General features: G+C 58.5%; 8 protein-coding genes across 8 annotated transcripts; 3 read left to right on the top strand and 5 right to left on the bottom strand.

Moving 5' to 3' along the window:
* Window positions 1–1727: 1727 nt before the first annotated feature.
* On the bottom strand, window positions 1728–2162 carry PLICBS_001258 (uncharacterized protein; the record flags this gene model as incomplete). Its single annotated transcript, XM_018317687.1, has 3 exons — window positions 1728–1874; window positions 1936–2075; window positions 2135–2162. 3 exons carry the CDS (start codon window positions 2160–2162, stop codon window positions 1728–1730), a joined length of 315 nt encoding a protein of 104 aa, XP_018183212.1.
* Window positions 2163–3275: 1113 nt separating this feature from the next.
* Window positions 3276–6127, top strand: PLICBS_001259 (uncharacterized protein; the record flags this gene model as incomplete). Its single annotated transcript, XM_065599776.1, has 4 exons — window positions 3276–4791; window positions 4844–4865; window positions 4971–5000; window positions 5068–6127. 4 exons carry the CDS (start codon window positions 3276–3278, stop codon window positions 6125–6127), a joined length of 2628 nt encoding a protein of 875 aa, XP_065455848.1.
* Window positions 6128–7568: 1441 nt separating this feature from the next.
* On the bottom strand, window positions 7569–8873 carry PLICBS_001260 (uncharacterized protein; the record flags this gene model as incomplete). Its single annotated transcript, XM_018317685.2, has 5 exons — window positions 7569–7591; window positions 7644–8081; window positions 8136–8485; window positions 8545–8656; window positions 8837–8873. 5 exons carry the CDS (start codon window positions 8871–8873, stop codon window positions 7569–7571), a joined length of 960 nt encoding a protein of 319 aa, XP_018183210.2.
* A 1019-nt stretch (window positions 8874–9892) lies between these two features.
* On the bottom strand, window positions 9893–11428 carry PLICBS_001261 (uncharacterized protein; the record flags this gene model as incomplete). Its single annotated transcript, XM_018317684.2, has 1 exon — window positions 9893–11428. The coding sequence occupies one exon, from the start codon at window positions 11426–11428 to the stop codon at window positions 9893–9895; it is 1536 nt and encodes a 511-aa protein (XP_018183209.2).
* Window positions 11429–13389: 1961 nt separating this feature from the next.
* On the bottom strand, window positions 13390–14021 carry PLICBS_001262 (N-terminal acetyltransferase; the record flags this gene model as incomplete). Its single annotated transcript, XM_018317683.1, has 2 exons — window positions 13390–13793; window positions 13853–14021. 2 exons carry the CDS (start codon window positions 14019–14021, stop codon window positions 13390–13392), a joined length of 573 nt encoding a protein of 190 aa, XP_018183208.1.
* Window positions 14022–14936: 915 nt separating this feature from the next.
* Window positions 14937–16167, top strand: PLICBS_001263 (uncharacterized protein; the record flags this gene model as incomplete). The annotated part of the gene is made up of 2 exons (XM_018317682.1): window positions 14937–15604; window positions 15663–16167. The coding sequence occupies 2 exons, from the start codon at window positions 14937–14939 to the stop codon at window positions 16165–16167; spliced, it is 1173 nt and encodes a 390-aa protein (XP_018183207.1).
* Window positions 16168–20195: 4028 nt separating this feature from the next.
* Window positions 20196–21338, top strand: PLICBS_001264 (substrate-specific activator of APC-dependent proteolysis; the record flags this gene model as incomplete). The annotated part of the gene is made up of 1 exon (XM_018317681.2): window positions 20196–21338. The coding sequence occupies one exon, from the start codon at window positions 20196–20198 to the stop codon at window positions 21336–21338; it is 1143 nt and encodes a 380-aa protein (XP_018183206.2).
* Window positions 21339–22087: 749 nt separating this feature from the next.
* On the bottom strand, window positions 22088–23737 carry PLICBS_001265 (uncharacterized protein; the record flags this gene model as incomplete). Its single annotated transcript, XM_018317680.1, has 1 exon — window positions 22088–23737. The coding sequence occupies one exon, from the start codon at window positions 23735–23737 to the stop codon at window positions 22088–22090; it is 1650 nt and encodes a 549-aa protein (XP_018183205.1).
* Window positions 23738–24394: the final 657 nt, after the last annotated feature.

Genomic DNA, 24394 nt, shown 5'->3' on the forward strand with positions numbered 1-24394 from the left:
TGGGTCCGCGGCTGCGGTGACGGGTTTCGTGGATAGAGTACTGTCGCCCAGGATATTCGCACCGACTTCGTACGACAAGGTAGCTACGGGCGCCTACTTAGGTGTAGTACTTTCGTAACGCGTACATGTCTGCGCCGCTACTGAAGTCGGTGCTGGGCACCCTCTGATACTTGAGAGTCACGCTCTCGGCGCTTGGTGTGGTGCGGCCAGGGGGGGGCAGGAGTGCATGATACCTTCCTTGGAATCCTTGCCTTGGCTTGCTTGGCTTGCTTGTCTGCAGGAGCTGCGGAGCTGCCACTGGGTGCATGTTTACATGCTCGGTTGCGCTCCGTCCCGACCTCTGGGGAACCTGTCGATCCTCCTCGCTTATCGGCCGCTGTCGACCGGTGGCGATTTCAATATCGACAGTCGCTGCCCGGAATCCAGCGAGGCAAGTCAGGCTTGCTTCTCTGTGCGGAAGAGAGGCGCAGCACAGCGTGTTTCGCAAGCGAAAGGTCGTCTCCTGCACGTTCCGGTCGTCACGGCGCCCTTGTCGCGCCATTGACTTCCAGTTTGCTGGGGAACTGGCTTGTGACGGAAGGGAATCCCGGGTGCCACGCATCCGCCCCCCGTTTGCGTCCGAGGCCGGCAGAGTGCCTGCTCCCCTGACCCCGATGTGCGTCTTCGTCGTGCCGCTGCAACGAGCGTCCAGACTCTGGGCCATGCTCCTGAGGTTACCCTGTAGCTCATCTTACACAGCACGATCGGGAATCCGTGATGCCCAGTCCTAGACTACGTGCGACGCGCACCTGTGATCCGAGGGGCTGTACCGACTTCGGCGGCCCGAATGTCCTTGCCGACAAAATCTGCCGGTTTCCGCGCCAGTCCAGACGTAGGTTCTCGGGGCGGCATCGCACCCATGCCATGATCACGGCTAGGGCACCCAACGACAGCCTACGCCACCGCGCACCATGGAGCACGACGGCCCGCTAGAGAGCAGGCCATCGGCGGCCGACTCAAGGCCGACAGTCTGCGCAAGCGACACCTCGGCAAACTCGGGCATCATTGTATAAGGGGCGGTCGGCACGTAAGCCAGTTTGCCACGAACGTTGCGTCGACAGTTCCTGGGCTGCTGTGCTCAACAGATGCCACGACATACAACACGTTACACAACTCTGGCATGGCGTATTCGGGCCACGGAAAGCATACCGAAAAGCCACCCTGCTGGCCCGAAAAGCGCTTACGTACGAGGCAGGCCTTCAGGCCACCCTGCTTCAATGGGCTGGGATGCCCAGTGTCCTGCTCTTGCATATCCCAGACCAAGTATTATGTAGAAACAGGCCACCTGCTGGATGACAGGAAAATTCACGCCACCCGCGGCCGGCACATTATACCCCTCGGCCGAAGGCATCAACACATGTGAAGACGTGCCGCAACCCCAGGATATGTACCGGGCAACACCGGCGACTCGCGGGCCATGGATGCTACGGGACATCCGGCGGGCCTTGGACCAAGTCTCGGAGTGGCAAAGCCCCCTCTCCCCCAGCTGCCGTTACCCGGGTGGGAGGAATATGACTTGAAGCCACGTTCCAAAGGTATCGTGAGTCGACGTCGGCGCCTGGTCCCCAAGCTGCGAACGAAGGGGAACAATGAAATATATCTCCTCGAATTGCGCTGCAAACCAGCAGGTAATGTACACCTGATCGTAATCTCCCGAATTCCGCACCATCGGTAGGACGGGGCGCTGCTCAGCTGCTCCCAATGACCTTCTTAGAATCTTCCTCCTTGCCCAGCAGGCCCAGGTTCCGTATTTGCCTGGCGCTCGGGGCATCGTCTCGGGGCGTCGCCGACTCAGATCGCGCGTATGCCGCCTGCATGGCCAGCGCTCTGGCGTGCTGCACAACCAGAAGCGAGTTAGCGTTGTATCAGGTATCTCGCCCGGGTGACTTGACGGACCTCCTTCTTGTGGTGAAGGCACTCGTAGTAATCTTCTAGCACAGGCGAGCACTTTTTCTTGCCCGAGTCGTCCTCTGCAGATGTGTTGACGACATAGCAGGCCATGACCTCTTGCCAAAAGGGAAAGCAGCGGCCAACGCCTGGCAGAGACGAGGTGGTCAGTTGTCAAATCAATGTTGCGGCCAGTCGCGGGACTCACCACCGTGCATTCCATATCCGGACGCCATCGCAGACCGATGCGGAAGCTCGCTTTCTTGTGTGCAGCTAATTTGGCGTCGAGATTGGGCGCTGCTCGTCGGCGGAGTGCGTTGCTGGATGGGCTTGCTGCGGATGTCGTCGTCGTGGCCGTCGAGACTTGAGAGTTGGTTGAGAGGATTGTGCTTGTCGGGTTGCGCCTGCGTGACACGGGAGCGCGGCGGGTGGGCGACCGGCTAGCACTCAGTACGCGGATTTGCTCCTCTGGGGTCCGCAGGCCCCAAGTACCTTGCGTTATTATGGCAATTGCACCCTCCACGATTGGGCGATGGGCCGGGGCTCAATCCGCCGCGACGCAATTGGTGCATGAACCCGCATAGCGCATATTATTGCATGAATGCGAGACGCGGCGACCACACCGCACCCCGATAGTAGAGCAACGCTCGAGAGAGGATGCAGTGATGCACCCACGCACTAACATATAACGTATTGTCGTGACACCTTGGCCCGACGACGACTGCTGAACGGCACAAGCTGCCTGCCTGCCCGCCACGAAACCACACCAGACTGGCTGACGACTGTCACTCTCCCCGGCGGGCGGTATAGGCCGAGGGACATTCCCCCCCCCTTTTTTTTGTTTATTTCCCCTCTCCCGGCAGGTTTGCGTGGAACAGAGGTATCACCTGGGCCCCTACTTCCTTGGTCCTGACCTCCGCGACGTACACGAGATGCAGTAGGGAGCTGGACCTTGGAGTTGGAGTTGAGCGGCATCGCAACCGATGACCCAGACCAGCTACTTGGTCACCGCCTACTTATTACCTGAGGTACCTGCCGAGTGCCCGCCTTACATCACGGCGCCCTCACCTCACCTTAGCTCATTTTCTACTTCGTAGCTACAGCCACAACCACAACCACCATTGCAGCGGCAACCTTGACTCAACGTCACCTCGTCGACCTCGGTAACGCACTCACCCGTCCACTTCTTCCTTTCGGGGTAACGAGGCGCGCACCAGGCCCTGCTCGCGACCTCCGGGCCTTGCTTCGCGCAGAGTAGATGCCGCCGAGATAGACTGCCTGTGTCCATCCGCCAGAGGCACCAGCGAGGCGACGCTCACGTCTCTCCACCACGCGCCCTCGCCAACGCCATGTCTTGCACCTTGCTGTCGCCTGCCAAGGCGCTGCTGCTAGCCGTACACCTGGCAGCCCACGCCGACATTGACGCCCTGCGCCTCCTTGCAACCCGCCACCCAGCGGTACTGCGGAAGCATTTGCTGCTGCGCATTCTACTCACCGCCCTCCCCGAGACAGCAGACCCTGCGTCGTACGTTGGACTGCTGCAAGAGATCGAGGCCGGACGCTTTCAGGACTCTACTGTGGATGAGCTCGACTGCTCCCCAGTCAGCGCAATCCCCGAACATGAAGCGGCGCAGAGGGCTAAGAGGCTTCACCTCGCCCAGCTGCCCCACGCTGATGCCCCTGTACAGGGCGACGACGACGACCTCGCCTGCTTCCTCTTTCATCGGAGCCTCAGGATGGACTCAGAGACTGGCATGCTCTCCCGGATCCCGGACCTGCTCATGCCCTTCCTCCGTCACAGCCCCAACCTCCGGGCTTGGGTAGTCTCCACCGTCCTCCCCTTTGTTCGGAGGAATGCCGAGTACTATGCAGAAGCACACGTGGCATACTCACTATATGACTTCCAAAAGCTTCCCGGGCCCCATGCTGTCGGCTACCTACTGTCACGAACCGGTCATGGTGCGCCAGAGAACCCTACTTACGTCGCTCGTGATCTCAGGGGTCTGCTGATGCCATGGTTGCTGGACCGATCCCGCTGGACTCTCGGTGACCAGGGGTCCCGGACTCCCAACGACGAACCCGCAGTCTCTGACCCCAATTGCTCGGGATGGCAGCAGGCCATGATCTGGTTGACGACGCAAGCCGTCGACTCGTGGCAGGTGTTCGTCAGCGCTGTCGATCACTGGGATGGGCCCGCCGACGTCGATCTTGGGCATGGTGTCGACGACCTGTTGCTGCAAATCCCGCACCGGCAATATCTCCTCCAGACCTATGCCAGGACTGTGGTTGCAGCGTTATTTCTAATACCGGATGCGTCCCAGGAGTGCCTCGCCGGCCTGTACCGAGCTGTTCTCAAGATTCGATCCATTCAGGGGCTAGGCGACGAAGACGTGCCACTGGAAGACGCACTTGCTCTTCTGCCTACCGGGCTTAACGCCGAGTCCGTGGCCCTGCTTGACGCCAAGTCTGCATCTCACACCCGAAACGACCTGCTGCAAGGATGGAACCCCCTGACATCGCCCACGGCCTCGTCCACCAGTCTCGTGCTGATGCTGGCCCTAAGCGCGCTCATTTTCACCAATACTGGGGTCCCTTGTTCTGTGAGGGGAGCGGCAGACTTGGTCTTCCTAAGAGACGTGCGAGAGCAGAAGGCGCAGGTCGCAAATTTGGTTCGGGCAGTGTCCTCCAATGCGCCCCATGGCGAGGACGAGCAGTATTGGATTCGGGCCAGACTTCAGATTTTATGGCTAAGGAACTGGTGCAAGCCACCGACCCATGACGCCTGTACCCCAACTGGGCCCATTGCAGCCGTTCCCAGGTCCTTCGTGGAAGGCGAGATTCTCAAACTTTTCCTTGCGAAGTCATGTATGTTGTCTTGTTTGCATCTCGCCTCCATCAACAGCTGACTTCGCTTCAGGTTACAATCTTGCGCGGTCCGTGTACGAAGACAGCGCAGACCTGCCGTTGGCCACAGATATGGTACAAGACGCCGTGTATCAGGCAGCTTTGAATGCTTTCGATAATGCTTCTAACCCTAATCGAAGCCGAGGAGGGCTCAAGAGATGCGATGATATGTAAGGCTATCTGGGCCATCCGCCATAGTTTGCCACGGGGCTGCCGCAGCTGACAGGTTCTCACTAGCATTCGTGCATTTCCCAAAACCATGGGCCCGAAACTTCCAGGCGCCATTCGCCTCCAAGCCCTGTTGAAGGCAACACATGCTTTGAGCGATTATCGCCTTGTCCTCAAACAGGGTGAGCCATTCAGCCCGGTGGTTCTGCGAGTCCACTCAGACCCCATTGCTGTGATTGGGAAGGTCCTAGAGCAGAACGACAAGGCATACACCCGCCTCCAGGAGTTTCTTGAGATGGGATTTAACATGGTGCGGGCGGGTTTGCCGTCTCAGGGCGGGTCGGACAAGCCTCGAGAGCCGACAAATGAGCGCCTCGGCACTGACATGTTCGTGGCCGAGAAGCGTATTATTGCAATGTGTGTCGAGGCCGCCCTGCGAGAAGACGACTTTGAGACCGCGTACTCGTACGTGGTTAGTCGGCTTGGGGCACCTGACCCGGGGGATATTCCCGTTCCCTACGATGGGTGGTCGTGGCAAGCAGCTCTGAGGGCCGGGCAATACGTCCGAACGGAGCGGTCGCAGCAGCCGACTCACCTGGGTACCGCCAGCGGTAACCTCGAGATCCGACATCTGGAACAGCGAATAGAGTGTCTGGCGACAGCTCTGCGAGTTGCCCCGACAAGCGAGCTCCAGGAAGTGCTTAAGAGCTTCCGGCGGTGCGAAGAGCAGCTCGACTCCGCCATCAAAGAAGAGGCGGCCAATGAAGCGGCCTGGGATGCTGCGGGCAACGTGGCATATCTTCCAGGTGCCTTCGATATCCCCAGAACAGAAAGTCTGCACCCACCACGCAACATCACTGCCGCCGCAGCTGCGCGACAGGCAGAGGAAGCCCCGATGTCCCTCTTTGATCTATCGCGCGCAACAGCTAGAGTTGCTCAGCGCAGCTTTACCGGGCTCCCGAGCCTGCAAGGCATGACCGTCGGCGGCAAGCCGGAGGCAGACAACTCCAGCCAACCTCGCGTCCGCAAACGGGATCAGTTGAGGGACGCGGCAGCCGGGACGCTCGTGTCGGGCGTTGGATGGCTGATTGGAGCCAATGTGCATCAAGGCACGAAGGAAGGTGGTTGATGTTGCTGGCCAGGGAGGGACAGCGTGTGCCGCAGCTCCTGCTCTGAGGTACCGCTTGGAAGCAGCAATAGATTTCCCTTTGACGGGTACCAACGTCAGCGGACGGCCTGTGTAATTTGACGCCGGTTTTCGTCTTCAAAACAAATACCAGTGGGCGTCGGATTTTGATGTAGCTAATCTTGAATCTACCATGCTCAACATGATGCTTTTGGGCTTAATTTGTACTACATGACTAGGCGTCAGGTTGTGGCCCCAAGTGGGAGGGGGTGCCAACGGGACACCAGCCAGGGACTACGGTGGATAAAATTACACCATGTAGATGCATCCCGGCAGTGCTTGCATCTGGCCGAAATTGTTGTTATGGTAGGTGGAAACCTGTTCAGAGACGACGGCTTGAGCACCATAGCTTGAGCTCCGGGGCTGGCAAAGCTGACCCTGTCCCGCCGCGGCTCGACCCATCAGGCGCAAGACTATGCCCTGCGATAAATGATGGCCGGCCAAGCTGGTGGCCCAGCAATTGCATCTGGCCTGATAGTTTGTGCGCTTTCCTGTCCAATTAGCGCGACTTTGGATTTGAAAGAGTGGATGAGAGCTTGCAGCCTCAAGAGGCAACGCCAGACATGGCGCGATGCCTTACCTGCCCGTGCTGGGCGCATTCGGACCGCAGAAGGGTGACAAAGCGGCGGCAGCTGTTGCCGTTGCCATCGCAAGATGCATAGCTCTGATCCAGATCTAGCGAGCTGGGAGCGTCGGCACGAGTTGATGAGATGGCGATGTGGCGTTTACGGCGAGAAGCATGCTGATTCCCTTGTGGGTGACATGTACACAGTCAATCCCGGATGGACAAGCGAGATTAGTCAATGGCGAGAAAATCGTCGTCATCGTCGATGCTGCGCTTAAAGCTAGCCGCGGTCGGATTCAGATGTGATATTTGATACATGAGGCTGGAGCAGCGAGTTGATGCAGCCGTTGTTGTGATTATTGATCCAGGTTTACACTGGTCAAAGACGAACCGAGGTCGGTGTCTGTTGCGTTTGCTGTGCTGCCATTGCTACCAAAGGTGCTGTCGTGCAACGAGACCAGGTTGACGAAGTGATTTGAAACTGCGAGATCCGGAAGTTTCCATACGTGGTCCTTCCGAAGCCCTGTCGCTTCAAGATCGACACGCAAGAAAAAGAAAGAAAACTCCATAGGCGCAGGCCGAGATCTCGATACCGTCCCCCTTGAATCCTCAACGACACTGGTGCGCATCGCACAAACTCCTGATTGAGCTGACGACAAGGGAGTCCACTTCGATCGGTGGAGAGAGCGACTGAGCAATAACAAGAGACAGGGAAAGCAGATAGAAACACAAACGGCCCAGGAGTGAAAGCATGAGCCAGGCACCAAGGGTCTGCAACGGCTTGGTGCAAGAGACAGTCGATTCTCGCCATTCATGCGATTATCGTGCCGAGGCCTCAGGACCTGGACTGATTAGCAGGGACGAGAGGAAGTGATGCGCATTAATATTGCGAACCTGTGTACGCCTCACGGGCGTCGGATCGCGAGCCGGACTCGCCATAGCCAGAGCCGCCTGCAGCAGGCTCTCGGGAGCGAGCAGGGTCGCGTTCGCCCTGGCGATCATATCGTTCGCGGTCATAACCGCCAGGTCCACCGCGCTGAGCGTAGCGATCGCGGTCTTCGCGACCACCGTATCGCTCGCGACCATAGTAGTCGTCACCGCGCTCGCGACGTTCGTAGCCACGCTCGTAGTCACGTCCGTAGCTGCGGTCATCGTAGCGTCGTTCCTCGCGGTAGCCGCGGTCGTAGCCACCTCTGCTGTCATCGTAGCGGCGGTCATCGTATCGACGCTCTTGGCCACGATCTCCGCGGTAGCGGTAATCATCGCGGCCAGATCCGCCTGGACCTCCACCGTAGCCGCCTCGCCGACGGTCATCGAAGCGAGGACGAGGGTCTGGCAAACAGTTAGCAGACTGACAGGCAATGGGGCACTTTAGGAAATACGAACCTCGCTTTGGTGGTCCAAAGTACTTGCCAGGCGTAGGGGTGCGTGGCCGAGCACGTCGAGCCTTCTCGATGCTCAGAGTGCGGCCTTCAATCTGCTCTCCCTGCAGGCCTTCCTTGGCGGCCTCGGCCTGCTCAGAAGTGACCATCTTGACAAAGCCAAAGCCACGCGACTCCTTGGTGTGCGGGTCACGCATGATCTGGCATTTCTCGACATCGCCGTACTTCTCGAACATCTTGGACACCTCGGCTTCCGTGAGACGAGGATGAATACCCGTGACGAAGAGATTGGAGCCAGGGTTGATGGCGCCGTCGTCGTCGTCATCCCGAGGGCCAGACGAGGTCTTAGGGCCACTGAGGGCGAGTGGTTAGCTTTTTGAGCACTCGAATAGCAAGGACGATTTGGAGCTTACTTGTCCGCGTTTCCATTAGGCGAAGCAGAGCGGCGACGGCCGCCATCATTGTCATCGCGAATGGGTCGGGGGGAGGCGCTTCGGTTGTCACGCTCATACCGAGGGGGCTCATCTGCGGAGTCGCGTAAGCAATCTTGTTCACCACGCCTGGGACATATCCTGGCAGGCGGCATGTCGACCATCATGATGAGCGACTAGCTCGCACATGGCATCGTCGCTCCGCCGCGGCGCGCACGACACCGATATTAGGGGCGGTGATGCGCAATCGGGGGCGCGTGGGGTGTTCTCGTACCGTCATACCGATCGCCACCTGCGGCTTCGTAGTCCATCGCGGTGGTTGCCATGGCAGGCGACTAGAGAAGGCGTATGGTGACGGCGAGGATGCGTTACGTGATGTCCTGCTGGCTTTCTGAAGCCCTGTTTTGATGCCGGAGAGCCTGTGGCGTGTTGGCGATGGGTTGGTGGAGGAGAAGAGATTAAACGGTGTGCTGGGGTTGATGGGGTAGGTGACGGGGAGAGGGAAAAAATGGGCACGCGCGAGGCGACATGAAGGCGAGGGAGGCAGGCACTGGCGCCACGGCCGGAGCGCACGTTTTGGATCAGGGCGAGCGGGTGGGCGCCTGAGGCCGCAATGGCTGAGTCAGTCGCTGCTGGCCAACCACAGGTCCGGCGACGACACCACGACGACACGGCAAGGCAGACCAACCAAAGGAATCCGTCACTTGCATGCCAGGCCTTCGTACGTCGTACAAAGAGGCATAGAGGCCCTCTGTCTTTGTTCCCGATGCAGTGCGAAGCGGCCGAGGACAAAGGAGCAGCGCCGCCAGGTTGCCACGACGCCCTGTGCCCGCGCCGCAACGCAACCATTTCCAGACATCGTTGCTCCCGCCGGACTCGTTGGACAAAGGCGCCAGCCAGCAACGTCCAAGTTGACCCCAATCCCGCCCGTCTCTGCCACGCCTTGACGCTGACGAAGCGCACTGGACGAGCTGTGGAGCGTTTCACAGGTCCATCGCCGGATAGACGTGATGCCCGGTAGCAGCGTCCGCCTGCAACGCGCCCTTTGCGTCAATGCGTACCTCGTCCCCCGTCTCGAGAAACTCCAACGCTTGCGTCGCCTTTCCGTTGCAAGCTTGCTCCAATGCGAGCCTCGCAAAATGTCCGCCTACCACCGGTCGCGCCATGAATCTCGTCGGCGAGTAATCGCCCTGGCCTTCGGTGTCGTACAAGTCGGTCAGGGGGCGATCTGAATGTACGTCAATGACCAGAGCCAGACGCATGGCCCACAAACGTGAGTCGAAGCTGGGGCCAGGGCCGGTGCCTTGCCAATTGAGATGGGTGTGCATTCTCACTCACCAGTCACTGTCTCGTTGACCCATAGAGCCATGCTCTTCACCACGGCTTTGCGCGTCTCCCTGCTTGCCACCGCCGCTGCGAAGAGTTCCCAGTCGCTTTTCGCATACAGATGCCTGCCATCAAGCGGCAAGCCGTACCGCTGGAGGACTGACTTGTACCACTGACTCTGCATGCGGTACACCCGGTCCGGGACCAAGGCGTCGGCTGCGCGCCGGCTGAGCGGCTTCTGCGGCCCTGGGGCGATTGAAGCGGCGTTGCCCGAGACGCGGAAGCAGAGCAGTGAATCGGCAAAGAGGTTGTAAAGAGTCGTCCAGGAGCCATACCAGGTGTAGGCCAGCTTCGCGTGAGTCCCGTCCCGTGATATACCATACTCCAGCCATTTGTCAATATAGGCGCGTGAAGTATCCTTGTAGTGCTGGGCAACTTCCTTCTCCCCAACCACCAGCGCCATCTCTGCCATGGCTCTGATGCCGATGATGCCTTTGAGGGCTAGGTTTGTCTGGTTGGCGAGCCAGCCCGCAAAGTCATCGGTACTCAGCTGGTTCCGAGGAATGAGGCATTCGCGGACGAGATAGCCAGCCCATCGCTCCCATAGTTGGTAGGATCTCTGGACCCAGTCCGCCGCGAGATCCCGGCTTGCTCCGTCGCCCACTGTTGGGGGGTTGTCAACGCCGAGGCCGTCAACCTGCAACAGGCCAAGGCTGTGTTGCAGTTCATCGCGGCCAGGCTGGCCGACGACTGACGAGGCCCATGCTGGGTGGGAGCCTTGTCGCATCGAGTTGACGAAAGCAAGACCCATTATCAACATATTACCACACTCCTCCACGGGCATGTACTCGTCTTTGCCATCCGCATGACCTGTCGCGTTGGGAAAGTGTGATCCAATGTCATGCATGCTGTAGTCGTTCGGGTACTGGCCGCTCAGCTGGTGCTCCAGGAGCGGTTCAAGGAGGTATCCTAGCCACCTCGGATTGGTATAGATGAAAAAGGGAAACGCGGGGAAAATCACGTCGACTGTCTGGAAGTTGCCGTTGGACGAGATTTCCTTGAGAAAGAGCATTGGGTTCTCAGGCGTTCCGGAAAACTGGGTCGCTCCCAGAACCTGTCGAGCCGACAAGGAAACGATGCTACGATAATCGGGAGGGCCGGAGGCTTCGGCATCCTCGTCCAACTTCCGGGAGAAGTCGTTGGCGAATCTGGAAGCGATGTCAAAGTCTGCGTAGTGGTAACCGATCAAGTCGTGTGACGTCGCAAAGTAAGACGCCCATAGAGGACGCATGAACGTCAGCCCTCGAGCAGCGGCAAACTGGACAACAGGGTCCTGCACGAAAGCAAAAGTAAACAAAGTGCTCATGGTATTCAATGACGGCGGGCGTCCGCGATTAGCCTTGTCAGACAACCGGAAGATCTTGGAGAAGGCGAACACTGGCTCGGACTCATTCATAGGACGGTATTCACTGTCCACGTTGCCGGTGAGGCATCCACGGTGCGCGAAGCGATGGCGAACATCTGTTGCTGGGCCGGACATATGCTGAACATCAGAGGCGGCGCTGAAATGGAACGTTCCCCACTCGGCCTGGTCCGAAGTTTCGGTGAAGAGGAGCTGCGTGCGGCGAGATACGCTCCAGGTCTTTATTCCAAGCGTTTTCTTGTCTTTTGCAATGATTGCACGCGGCTCATGGAGTTGCCATTTAAGCGCGGCGTCTTCCGTGCCACTGACCCATTGCCCATTCACCTCGGTATAGACGCTGATATCCACGGAGCCCCGGACATAAACTGCCAAGTATGCTGCTGGAATGGATTGACGAAGAGTGGAGGAGGGAGTTAGTGGAGACACGAAAGACAAGGTAAGATCAACAGCGCCGTGAGATGAGTTCTCTACACCCAGCGTGTAAGTGAGGTTGGTTGTGGAGGCGTCGAAACTTGGCCCGTGGTAAGTGGGCAAGGAGACCGAATACCTGCCGCGACGGTCAGCGTCTGCCAGGCATGACTGGACAAAAAGTCCGACCTTTGCGCTTGTGACTGTGGGAGATCATCGTGCGATCTGCCGAGCAGGGGATACACGGTCTTTGTCTGAGGCAGAAAGGCCATCAGCGACAGGCCAATCTGGTATCAATTCCGCCCTGTCCGTCAGCTCACAGTCTTACACGCGGACGGGGGTAGCCACGAGTTGCCGTACCTCCTGGCCCGTCCAGAAGATGGGCCAGTGTTCCCATGGGGGGTCTCTGGCGCTCGCCAGCCATGTACTCAGATAGGGATTGCGGACGACGAGCGGGAGAACAGGTGGGTTTAGCGTTGCTGCCACAGCCGTGATCGTGGCAGCGACAGTCAACAAGGACCACACTACTGTGGCCATGGAAAGATGATAATGATACAGTGGTAACGGCCACCGGAGAGCAGGCTAGGCGCACACGCGCAGACACTGTCGAGATTGTTCACGCTGCAGCCTTGCGGATGGAGCAGACCGTGGTGGCTGCAATGCACGGCCACGGGGGACTCTTGCGATCCGAGATGAGAAATGGGCCAGCGACCGAGTCTCAGCGATGAGAGGCGCCTAGTTCCAGGGCCTTCAACGGGCTTGAGGTGAACCTGGTCAGGCTAAATGAGATGGGTGGTGACTCGACGGCGTGCTCAAGTGGCATAGATGACAGTCGACAATGAAATCCGTATCGCCAACACGGGAAACGCGGAGCTTCTTGAAGCAAAATCGGCGACGTGAAACGACGCGCAATGAGACTTTGGGTTTGGGTGTGACATCACTCTACTCGTACATAATATGCATCCCGGATTGGACAAGGTGGGGCTGCGACGACAAACGGGCGGTGAAACTCACGAGTGCGCCATCACGGCGGTTGGCAGTCCCTCGGCCGCCCGCAATTTCCTCACACATTGCCACGCTAGCATCGGAGTTGTGTATGAATCTCATCACCATGCGCCACACATGGAGACGGGAGCTCGGCAGGCGATTGCCTGCAAGGCAGCTGATGGATAAGAGTGCCGCATCAAGCTATCATGCAAGTATTTGGTCCGGCATACATCCAGGCGTTGGCATGCCATCGCCCCTTGCTACGCGCAGGCCGGTTTACCCATACCCGGGCCTTGCCCCTTTGCAGCGGCCTTCGACGTCTGATGGGATACGTGCGCTTATCCGGAAACACGTACCCTGCGAGAGTGCCCTCTGCCCGTATCGGTACAATCCCACCTGTCTCCCCTCGCAAAGCCAGGTATTGTCGTTCTTGCCCCACAACTGCTGTCTCGAACAAGACGTCGACAAGGATCGGATACGAGGATATCACAGTCGCGGCTCCGCCACAACCCGGGGCCAAAGAGCAACACGCATGATATCGGTCGCCGCCCAAGTACGTTGCTGCCTGCAAGGTTTCCAACCCTGGAACCCTGGTCGCCTATCCAACGACGCTACAGCTTGGCCTTGAGGCGGCGTGTTCCTCGAGCGACGAGGTTGAAATCCAGCTGCACCATGGCCGGGCGCTACCAGACATCTTCTGGGTCGACCATGTGGTTCTTGCCGTCGTCCCTGACATGTTGGCGTTGTTGATCCCGGCGCATTGACTTGCGCATGTCAAAGGCGTCCTCGCTGTCCTTGTCCGGATCAGTGGCATGATCCCCGTAGTAGTCCTTGACAACGCGGAAGACGCTGTAGCCTAAGCTCTCATAGAAGGCGATGGCCCGGTGGTTGCTCTTGCGAACAAAGAGATCGACAAACCAGGCGTCATTGGCGTCGGCTGCGGCCTCGAGCTGTTCCGTCAGGATTCTGCCAACACCCAAGCGGCGGGCTTCGGGGGCCACCGTGAGCGCTGTGATGTGCGCATGCCACGGTAGATAATGCTCCGAATACTTGTAAGCATCCGGAGACGACTCGACCTTGCCCATGACTGGCGCAAACGGTTAGCCATCTGCCTCTGTTGCGTGGCAAAGATCAGGCGCTGCTCACTGTACCCGACAATGTTGCCGTCCATGTCTTCGCAAACCTGAAAAAGCGATGGCCATTTGGTGTAGTACTGAAGGTAGAAGCCAAGCTCGTATGTCTCAGTCAACGGGTCGAGGTTGCATTTAGAGAACTTGTTGACGTCGTCAGGCCTGAACCGCCGGAAGCTCGCCATGGTGTGCGCGCCGTGACGCCGGGCTTGCGGATGCAGAATTGAATGGCTACGCGACTGCCTCAGCTCCCGCGGTGGTTCCGTGTCGCGACGGTGGTTTGGGTGGCGGCGACGGTGCTGGATGGCTGTCTGGTGGTAGGAAGGCTTTGGCGGGTGGCCTGCACGCAAGAATGGGACGTCTTGAAGCTTAGCTAATGGGCGTGGTCGCGCGGCGCAACCCCACAAGCCACAGGTGTAGACAAAGAGGCTGAGGTACCTCCCGTCCGTGGGCACCAGATGGGAGGCGCCCATGATTTGTTCGTCACTGACCCGCTCGTACCTGTACTTACCGACCCGAGCTTGGACGTCAGGCACGAGTGGGCTTGCACCTTTTGATCAATGCCAGTGGCGCACTGGCCTACGCACGCCAAGATCCCGAATGCTTGATATTGCAGTACCTGGTACTCGACTGGACCCCTGCCAAAGCCAAGGTATCCTCATCATGAGCAGGCCCCCCCCCGGGTTTGGAACGCAATCCCGCCAACTTCTGCTGATGCAAACGAGCACGCCGCCGCATCACCATCAACTCTCGGACCGAGGCGAAAACCGACCCGAGCCCGGTGGACAGACGCAGACGGGCATCCACCTGGCGAGTGCCGCCGTAGTCCTGAGGTTCTTATTCGAGTGACCGCCGACCCGAACGACTCAACAACAGCGTCCCTCCGAAAGGAGAGTCCACCGCTTCGAGCGTCGAGTTCACAAAGGGGGCGCATCATTCAGTTCTTGCTTTGTTGGTTGGCCCACGGGCTGGACTCGCGCCGCCGGCGGCCGTGACGGAAGGGCGCCTCCGCAATCGTTGCTGCGTTGCTGCTCTCACTCTCGCTCTCGCGTCCCAAATTCTCCTTCAACTACCCCTACCACGCCACCGGAATATTGGCAATGCCGTCCTCACCACGCACGCCGCGACACTCGCGCAACTCGTCGGCCATCGACAGTATTCAGGCGTCTCCGCAGGCGCGACGCCTCTCCAAGTCCTCCATGCAAGATGAAAGCAGCATCATCCACCAGGACTCGCTAGAGCTTCATATGCTTGGCGGTGTCACTGCTTCAGGTAATGGCATGGGGAACCTGGCGGACGAACTTGCCGATGCGTTTACCGACTCCGAAGACGGAGAGGACGATGAAGCCGGAAACGACGAGAAGGAGGGGCTGCCGCGTCATGGAGAGACGGGCGAGAACACTGATGGTCAACCCAATCCGGTCGATGCTGCAGCGACGGAACGACCCAAAGGCACGACCACAGGCGGCAGCTCGGTAGGTGATGGTGGCGCGCAAGGCAAGGACGGCACACTTGGCATACCCTCACCCTACAAACGGGTCCACCAGCGAAAGGGAAGCGAGTACGACGGCAGTGAATATGGTTCAGAATCTGATCTGGACGCCGCCGGGATGCCGCCTACGTTGATAGCCAAGATCGACGCCGTAGAATCTCTGGCTAGGCGCGGAACGGGGAGCTTCGGTGGGCCTGCAGACGACGTGTTACAACGAGTCACGGATGGCCTGCGGGACCTAGGATCGCAATCGACGGTGGAGGGGAGTGCCTCGAGGTGAGCCGCCTGTCCACTGACTTGCACCGACGCACAATTGACGCTCGTTGAAACATAGGCTGATAACAGCCCATACGGCGCTGACTACACACCTTGCCCACCAGACGCGACAGCTTCACAGCCTTACGTACCCGTTGCTGTCGCCTTTGGCGCCTCCGCCAGACGCTGACACCGTAGATGATGTCGTTCCACTGCTACTATCTCTGTCAGACGCCATGCCCCGACCATCAACATCAGCGTTCAACTCGCTCGCAGCGCTTCACTCCGTCACAGCAGAGTTGATACAGACACTGAGTTATCTCTCGGACACACTGCACATGTCGCGCCAAACCACTTCGACTGCGACGCGGAAACTCAAGAGCGCCAAGGAACTGGTGGCCGAGATGCGACGAGAAGACGAGCTGCGAGAGGAGGGCGAGCTGTGGCTCAGCCGGGGCAACTGGGGGGAGAGGCTACAGAAGAGAGAATGCGCTGGAGTGTGCGGCGAGGTCATTGGGGGCTTTGAAGACGTCTGCAACGGCTGGCGACAGCGACTCTTGGCGCAAGCCGAACCAAAGGCGTGATGCCAACAAGAGACATAGACTGGATCGGCTTACCGTTGGATTTTTCTTTGTTTTCTGCCAAGCTCCACGAGCGATGGGAATTTTCCTTTGTTGCCGCTAGACCGAAAGACTTTGGCAGAGATACAATTGCACAGAGACGAGCATTTGGCGAAGACGGAGGAGAAGGAGAAGAAGGGGACGAAGAAGAAGAAGGGCGTTGGGGGCTGGGATGACGAAGTCTGGCGCTTGATAGACCAGCAGGCTGCCCGAGGAGACGAAGAGGGTTGGGTGAGGCGCCCATGGATGTGGCGATAGCTAAGGTACTTCGTAGAGGGGCCTACCTGGCTAGCACCAGGATGTTTGGGTTTGGGTAGGCAGCTCACGTAGATACGGACGAGGTCTGGCGACTCGCGAAGCGGTCGAGATTTTGGTCGGCTGGACGGAGTGCCCGGTTTGCTTTGCACTAATAGCCCAGAATACCACGAACAAATACCCCGCACAAGTTGTACAGTAAGTGTGAATGGGCCTGTACGAAGGATGTTGGCTGTCATTGCATCGTCCCCAGTCGCATTCGTGGCGGTTGTGGTGGACAGCACTTAAACGCGCGACGCGAAACTGACGCGTCTCGTCCGAGTGGTCAGGCCGCGACGCCACGAAGGGAGGAGGAGTGGGGGAAGTTTGCGGGGCCATGATGGCAATGTGCGCGTCGACATTTTGGGCTGCGAGGGCGCTACGTACCTCCAGACAGCGTCCCGCAGAGCATCACGGATTCTGCGAACATACTTCGTACCCACAAGCACACTCCTGTGGGTTAGTTGGTTGCATCTGCATAGTTGTACATTACCCGAACAGGTTGGTTGTCGTGGTACTCTGCAAGGTTGGTAGTTGGCCGGCGTGTGATGCTCCTTCGTACTTAGTATGTACACGCTGTAATAAAGTGACGCATATGTACAGTATCGCTTCGAATGGAAGAAAGCCACGAACTGTTACGTAGGCACTTATCCGCACTTGTTCGGCAGTTTGCAGGCACAATTGGAGCTGTAGTGTTCGGACTCTTGGGCATTAGGTTCGCCGTGTCTCGCACAAGAGATGGACTCAGCGAGGAGCGGAAATAAGGCAAGGGAGGAAGACAGCTGCAGAAGCCCCCGACTCGTCTCAGCGACAGGGTGGCGGCGGCCAACCGTTCAGCTTGGCGCGTGCCCCACGCGTCCGCAATGGGTGGCCAGGCGTGATGCCTACAGTAGCTAGACGGACCGAAGTACCAACCTGGCACAAGGTAGTGGCGCCGCGCGCACCTCCCTCGTCACAGGAGGAGATATAAACAATAACAAAGCAAAAACAAACACAGCGGCTGGCCCGCCTCGCCGGCGTCGTACACACGCTTGCGCAAAAAATGCAGCAAGCACCTGCGAGATCAGCGGTCGAAGACAGCCACCAACAACAACAACTACAGACGGCTGTATGCACCCGTCTCTACGGGTGGTCGTAGTCTGGCACTCACAGCGCCTACACGTCCGGGCCTGGTTGCTGCTTGATCGATGATGTCGCAGAGCAATGCCACGGCTGTGCGAGATTTGGTGGGCGTGAAGCAAACTGTGCTAATTTGAACGCTTCGTTCACATGCCGGCAAGACTGCCATTGGATTATGATTTAGCATCGAGAAGCCCCCCTTCCCCCGGCCTAGGGAACGTGGCGGTTTGGCAGCGTTTGTCTACGCTCTACTATACGTTGGCGCCTTGATGGGCGAGCTTCACCTGTGCCCAAGTTGCCTGTCGTCCTTGGTCATCATTGCTGCCGGCGAGGCCACAACCACTGTGCGGCCGCCTTTGGCAGCAGTGATGAGATCGGTCATGGTCAATGATTGTGCGCTGGCTCAATCTCCTCATTCCACCATGTCGGCGCTTCTGTATCTGTATTCATGGCCGTGCAATGTCGATACGACAAAATGGCGATTGGCAACGGCTGATTCTACCTGGTCTGGTGTGTGATGAAGGAATCTGACAATGCCATTTCCTCGCTGCGACTACTACTAGGTAGATAGGTACCTACAGGTAAGGTGAGGTACTTCGTGGTAGTGATTGTTAAGGTACTCGCCTTACCTTCGTACCTAAGTGGTATCGTTAAAACATCTGCAGCAATAGTCTACTAGTACTACCTATCTAGTTGGGACTCAAGGCTTGTGGCCCCTTCTTGTAGTTAGGTAGCAAGGCTGCCCGGATTGAAATATGGACGCCGTCAGTCGGTGCTTCCATTGATCGTGGCTGGAACCCGCCGCGGGAAACACCTCTCTCTCAGCAGCGCCCTATCGCGGCGCCAGCTGACAACGAGCTATAGGCGTCAAACAACAACAGCACGGACGCGGCGCGGCCGCTGGCACAGCTGCCGCGCCTTGAGCGACATGCTGTCACCCCTCGAACGCTGCAGCGAGGCAGGTACCTACCAGGCGTCCCCTGCCCTGCGCCCCCCCCCCCCCCCCAAGCCCGTGGCTCACAGGCACGTCCCGCCCGCCCTAATTGGGCCAAATCCCGCCTGGTCTCCTTAGCGCGCCGCCCGCCCGCTGCCGTCGCCGCCGACGCCACCCCCCAAGCAATCCATTCATTCAACCTCCCTCGACCGTCAACCACAACGTCGTCAACCACTTCACGCCTCGCTCATCCCGGTTCTCCTCACGGTGCCGTCCCCGCCCGACGTATCCTCCAACCTGCCGCGCGACCGAAAAGCTGCTGTTTCCGCCGCCTTGGCCACCGTCGCAGTCCTCCTGCTTCACCAGCCACTGCCCCTGCACATCGGCTCCGGCTCGCCCTTGGCTGCCGTCACCCATACCGCCTCGCTCGACTCGCCCGTTTCGCATCGTGAACTCCCACAGCACGCTTTCCCCTGCCACGAACCCCGAGCCACCGAGCTTCTACCATTAGGGAATGCGCTTCCGACCTCGACAATAGTGCCACGCGGTCCACGAGGGTACTGCGCAGGAGACGCAGAGAGCTTCTGGCGTACCCAAGCCCACCTCACCACGTCTCTGGAAGGCATCCACAAGCACCCAACGGCAAAGCCTAGAGCCATCTACCATCTAATTCCGCTACGACTTCACCGCACGCCCGCCTTTTCTCGATCGACAGCCACCTCGGCGCACGAGCCTGGTTCCATTCTGAGCAGCCCGCCCACACCGACTGCTCCTCCCCATATCTCGACGCCAGCCACCCCAATCCCCGACTCACCATCCCGGCCCTGCCCGTGGCAATGCAGCCAGAAACCGCGGGTCCGTTGGCAGCAGGCGCCTCCTCCAAGCGGAGTATTAGCGATACCAGGACACCAACCATGCCGAGCCCAGTCAGGCCGGCCACGCCCCCTCCTCCCTCCGACCACTTTCCCTCTGAAGCTAGACAAAGCGGCGATGTCGACAGCTCCAGGAGAATACGCAGCCGTACAAGGGCCAGTGATGCTGCTGGGAGGTCAGCCGCTATCGACGCGCAAGCCGTCGATAGCGCTTTGTTGAGGGAGCTTCAACGCCCCCATCGAGAGAGCACGCCGGGCGCTAGCCCCCATCGCAAACGCCAAAGAATAAACGGTGACCGGTACAGGCCCTTTGTCATCGAGCATATGAAGCGAATCAAACACTGACAAATCACCAGATTCATTCCCTCTCGAGCCGGACAAGACCTCCAAGCCAGCTTCAGTCTACTTCACGACGACGGGTCACCAGCTACACCCTCAAGACAGAAGAAGCGTACCCCACATGGCGAACTTCATTTTCAGAAGAGTGAGTTTACTAACCCCGAGTCCCCATCAAAGACGGCGGAAGCTAATTGCCATGATTAGCCGAGGAAGCAAACCGCACGTTTTCCACCCTGCTTCGGGCTGAGCTCTTCGACAGTTCGGTACCTCAAGCGTCATCCCCAGCGTTGACTTCTGACAACGCGCTTCCGGCGTCCGTCCAGACACATACGAATAATGGCACACGCGCGCACACGCCGCCTATCAACAGCTCGGCCCCGTCGCTTCCTTCTTCCTTGACCCCGTCTACGCCTCACAAGAACCTCTTCTCATACATGTCCCCACGCCACCACAACCACGTGGCAGGCCACCCTACGCCCACCAAAACACCCCAAAGTCGTCACGGGCCTAATCTGGACACCAGAGCCGAAATATACAGCCTATCGCCAGTCCGTTTTGGTAGCCAGCAGCTGCTTCTGAGCCCCCGAAGACAGCCTCGGGCAGTGAGCAAGGTACCATACAAGGTTTTGGATGCCCCCGAGCTCGCCGACGACTTCTACTTGAACCTTGTGGACTGGGGAAGCGCGAATGTGCTGGGTGTAGGCCTGGGGTCCAGCGTCTACATGTGGAACGCCCAGACAAGCAAGGTCAACAAACTATGCACACTCGAGGACGATACTGTCACCAGCGTCTCGTGGATTCAGAAGGGTACCCACCTGGCCATAGGCACCGGGAAGGGTCTGGTCCAGATTTGGGATGCCGAGAAGACGAGGCGATTACGCACGATGACCGGGCACACGGGACGCGTCGGGTCGCTGGCCTGGAACACACATATCCTGACGTCAGGATCTCGTGACAGACTGATATATCATCGAGACGTCCGGGCTCCCGATCAGTGGCTCAGGAAGCTTGTTGGACACAAGCAGGAAGTCTGTGGACTCAAATGGAACTGCGAGGATGGCCAGCTTGCGAGCGGCGGAAACGACAACAAGCTGATGGTCTGGGATAAGCTCTCGGACACACCGTTGTGGAAATTTTCGGATCACACCGCAGCCGTAAAGGCCATCTCGTGGTCTCCGCACCAACGAGGGCTACTCGCTTCCGGCGGAGGCACGGCTGATCGACGCATCATCTTCCATGACACGGTCAAGGGGTCTGTCATTAACGAGATTGACACGGGTAGCCAGGTTTGCAACATTGCCTGGTCCAAGAACTCGAACGAGATTGTGTCCACACACGGGTACAGTCAGAACCAGATTGTCGTGTGGAAGTATCCTTCGATGACGCAGGTTGCGAGCTTGACAGGACACACGTATCGTGTTTTGTACCTGGCTATGAGCCCAGACGGCCGCGTGGTGGTGACTGGGGCCGGGGATGAGACGCTGCGCTTCTGGTCCGTCTTTGGCCGTCGGCCAGGGGCCCGAGAAGAAGGGGAGAATGGTGGTGGACGACTGGCGGACTGGGGCATCATTCGATGAAGGCCGTATCCGTTCTTATCGACACCACTATTCAAGGGCAAATGGCACACCGGGTTCAGCAGATGTTTGGCACAGTGGACGCCCTCAGTGCCCACTGATCCAGGCCGAGAAGCGCAGAACAGCGCAGAGCCTACATTTTACCCTTCGCTCGGACAGTGTGGGCTAGACGGAGGCACCCGAGGTGGCCCGGAGAACTTCAGTGTTGACTGAGTGTCGGGCGATTGGGATACTGCGGGCTAGGAAAGGGGTTTTGGGGACTGCACGGGGCAAATAGCGTCTGTGTAGCGATTATTGTTGGCATTTTATCCGGGCATAGCGCAGTCCCAGAGCAGATTACGCTTCTCAACGCAAGAATCAATCTACTCTTTACATCTTGATCACTGCATTTGAACGCATCATGAAGTCTACGTACATTGCAGACGCCGAACTCTACAGAAGACTCCACGAAGGCAGCTCGTGATCGGTTGCCGGCGCTTTCCTATGGGCGGTAGATGCATTCACGCGCTCAAGAGACCAAGTGCATACCAAATCAATCATGCAGAAAACGAAGATATTTCGTCCAACAGGGGCCAGAAACGACAACACCGGAACACCTCTCGCCCAAGGATACTAGTCGCCGAGCTACCAAAACGCGAAACAGGTCGATCGCACGTCGGCGCAGCCGATCGACTCTCCGTGTGTCGATACGAGCTTCCAGCCACGACTGACACTCCCAAGAAGCCACCGTTGTTGTCGTCAACGTCGAGGTATCAAGAATCAAGTCCATCCCCCGCTCTCCGCTCACGAGCGACGTCTCTGGCTCCGCCATCCACGCCAGTCGCTGAAACGGAGATGGTTTCGTCCAGAAGCGGAATGTTGTCAAGAGTTGGGTTGCGACCCTTAACGCTGTCCCAGCCAGGTGTTTTGTTTCCAGCAGGGGTTTCGTGGCTGGTGTCCGCAACCGCATCGACGGACTGTGTGGCCAGTCCGGCGGCCGCTTGGGCCGAAGGCGCATCGGGGTGTGGCGTGATGAGCGGCGACTGAAGCATGAGCTCCGGTGTCGTCTGCCATTTCAGCACCTCCGCTTTCATAGCCTCCAGCTCCTTCTGAAAACGCTTGCCAAAGACGTCAATGTAGTAGGTTGAGCCGTTGTAAATACTCCACGCGAAGACCACCAGGAGGAATGCGGAAGAGGCGTATCGGCTCATGAACCACAAGGGACAGGGGAGCATGGTAAGCACTGCATAGCAGTACTGTATCAGCATGAAGGCCGACTCTTGTAGAGCATCTGGGAGGGACAAGACGACCCTGCCAATCCAAGTCTTGGAGTACGAGCGGCGCAGCCAGGTGAACGAGGTGGGCCGACCTGCGGCAATCTTCTCCCTACGGCGGACGGTGATGAAAAAGTAGTAGCTTAGCTGCCAGAAGGCGTATGGCAAGGTGCTCCAAGCCAACATGGAAACGACGTTGGCATACGCTGTGGGCGAGCCCGGGGGCGAGTGTTTGATGGTCCAGATGGCCGGGAACCGTTCCTTCTGTAGCGCCTCGGGATATAGATGAACAATACAGTGCAAGGTGGCGCACGGCATGATGTGAATGAAGAGAGAAGTGACCTTGTCGAAGCTGTGAAACACGAGCGAGTTGCGCCACATGATGATGGCGACGGCATTGTTGCCGAACGCCAGGCAGTAAGCAGAGGTGAAGAGCCGCTTCGAGCCCGGGAAAATCCATATGCTGAGACTCAGGAGCACATTGACAAAATAGCAGAGATCGGCCAGGAAGTAGTGATAGCCACGCCGGTGGTACGTGAAGAACCTGATGGGCATGAAATATACAAGCTGTGCCGTGTACCAGATGTGAAAGTACTGCGGGAAGCCGCCGATGAGGTATCCGCTGATGAAGATATTCATGACACCGCATATGAAGGATATTTTCTCCCGCAAGCTGATGGCCTTGGTGTCGTTCCACTGCCTGCCGAGCTTGTCGACGCGCTGGCGCATGCGCTTCCTGTATCGATCAAGTTGCTCATCGGCCGACGGGACGCGGCGACGCCACTCTTCCACCATGCGATCGCGTGCCAGCTGAGTCTTGGACTTGAAGGCGTCTCTGGAGCGGCGCACCTTGTTTGTCTGCGCCGAGATGCCCTTTTGAAGCTTCTCCAGCTGATGTGGTAGGGCAAAGTTGTCGAGCAGGTCGAGAACGGTCAGGCGGTCGAGGGGCGGCAAGGGGTCCCAGTCATCCTGGTAGGAGCTGCTACCAGAGAAGGATGGATTCCGCGAAAGCCTGGGGCTTTTGGGTGTCGTGGCGCTGAGAGCAGGGGATTCGAGTATAGCGCCCTCGGGCGGCGACGAGCTGAGGAGGGAGGATACATCTTGATCGGGGACGCTCCCCACGTGAGCTTCTGCGGGATCTTCATCCATGGCTGCCGTCTAGAGTACCGGGCAACCACGACGGCAATATTTGGCCCTGTCAGACTAGTCTTTGCTTCATGTAGCTCGATGGACCGGAGCCTTGACCACGCGCGTGTACAGCTCTGCAACGCGAAGCTTCCGCAGCGCGTGCACGAAGGGGAACGCGAGTGCGCCGTCGAAGAGGCACAAATGTGGACGTCGAAAGATCGCGAGGCTTGATGCCAAGGGACGACAGCAGTCTGATGAGCGGCAACCAAGGTGACCAAACGTTCCGATTCTGTGCGCAAGACAGGTTAGCATTGAGCTCGGGAGCTGGCATGTGCGTGCATTTGAGGTTGCCAAAAGATGTTGGACGCACTGCTGCCAATACAAACTGTCGGTGAAAGGGACAGAAGGGGCTCGACGTTCACAAGGGACGAAGGCAACGCGATTTGTGTTGAGAAGGAAAGAGAACAGGAGCAAAAGGCCAGGCGGGCAGGTCACGAATCACGATTGCGTCGATGGCATCACCTGGCCAAGCTGCAGGAGTTGGTTGCCTATTTAGGCCGTGTCTTGGGCTGCCCCAGTGCTGGGGGGCCCGTCGTCCTCCAGGCGCCAGCCCGGGCATGGAGCCCTGGAGGCCAGTGGGTTGGCCGCCCAGCCCTGGACCGGAGCTCTGGGGCCCGG

The sequence above is a fragment of the Purpureocillium lilacinum genome (assembly GCF_023168085.1).
Source record: "Purpureocillium lilacinum CBS 284.36 DNA, scaffold_1, whole genome shotgun sequence".
Lineage (NCBI taxonomy): Eukaryota > Fungi > Ascomycota > Sordariomycetes > Hypocreales > Ophiocordycipitaceae > Purpureocillium > Purpureocillium lilacinum.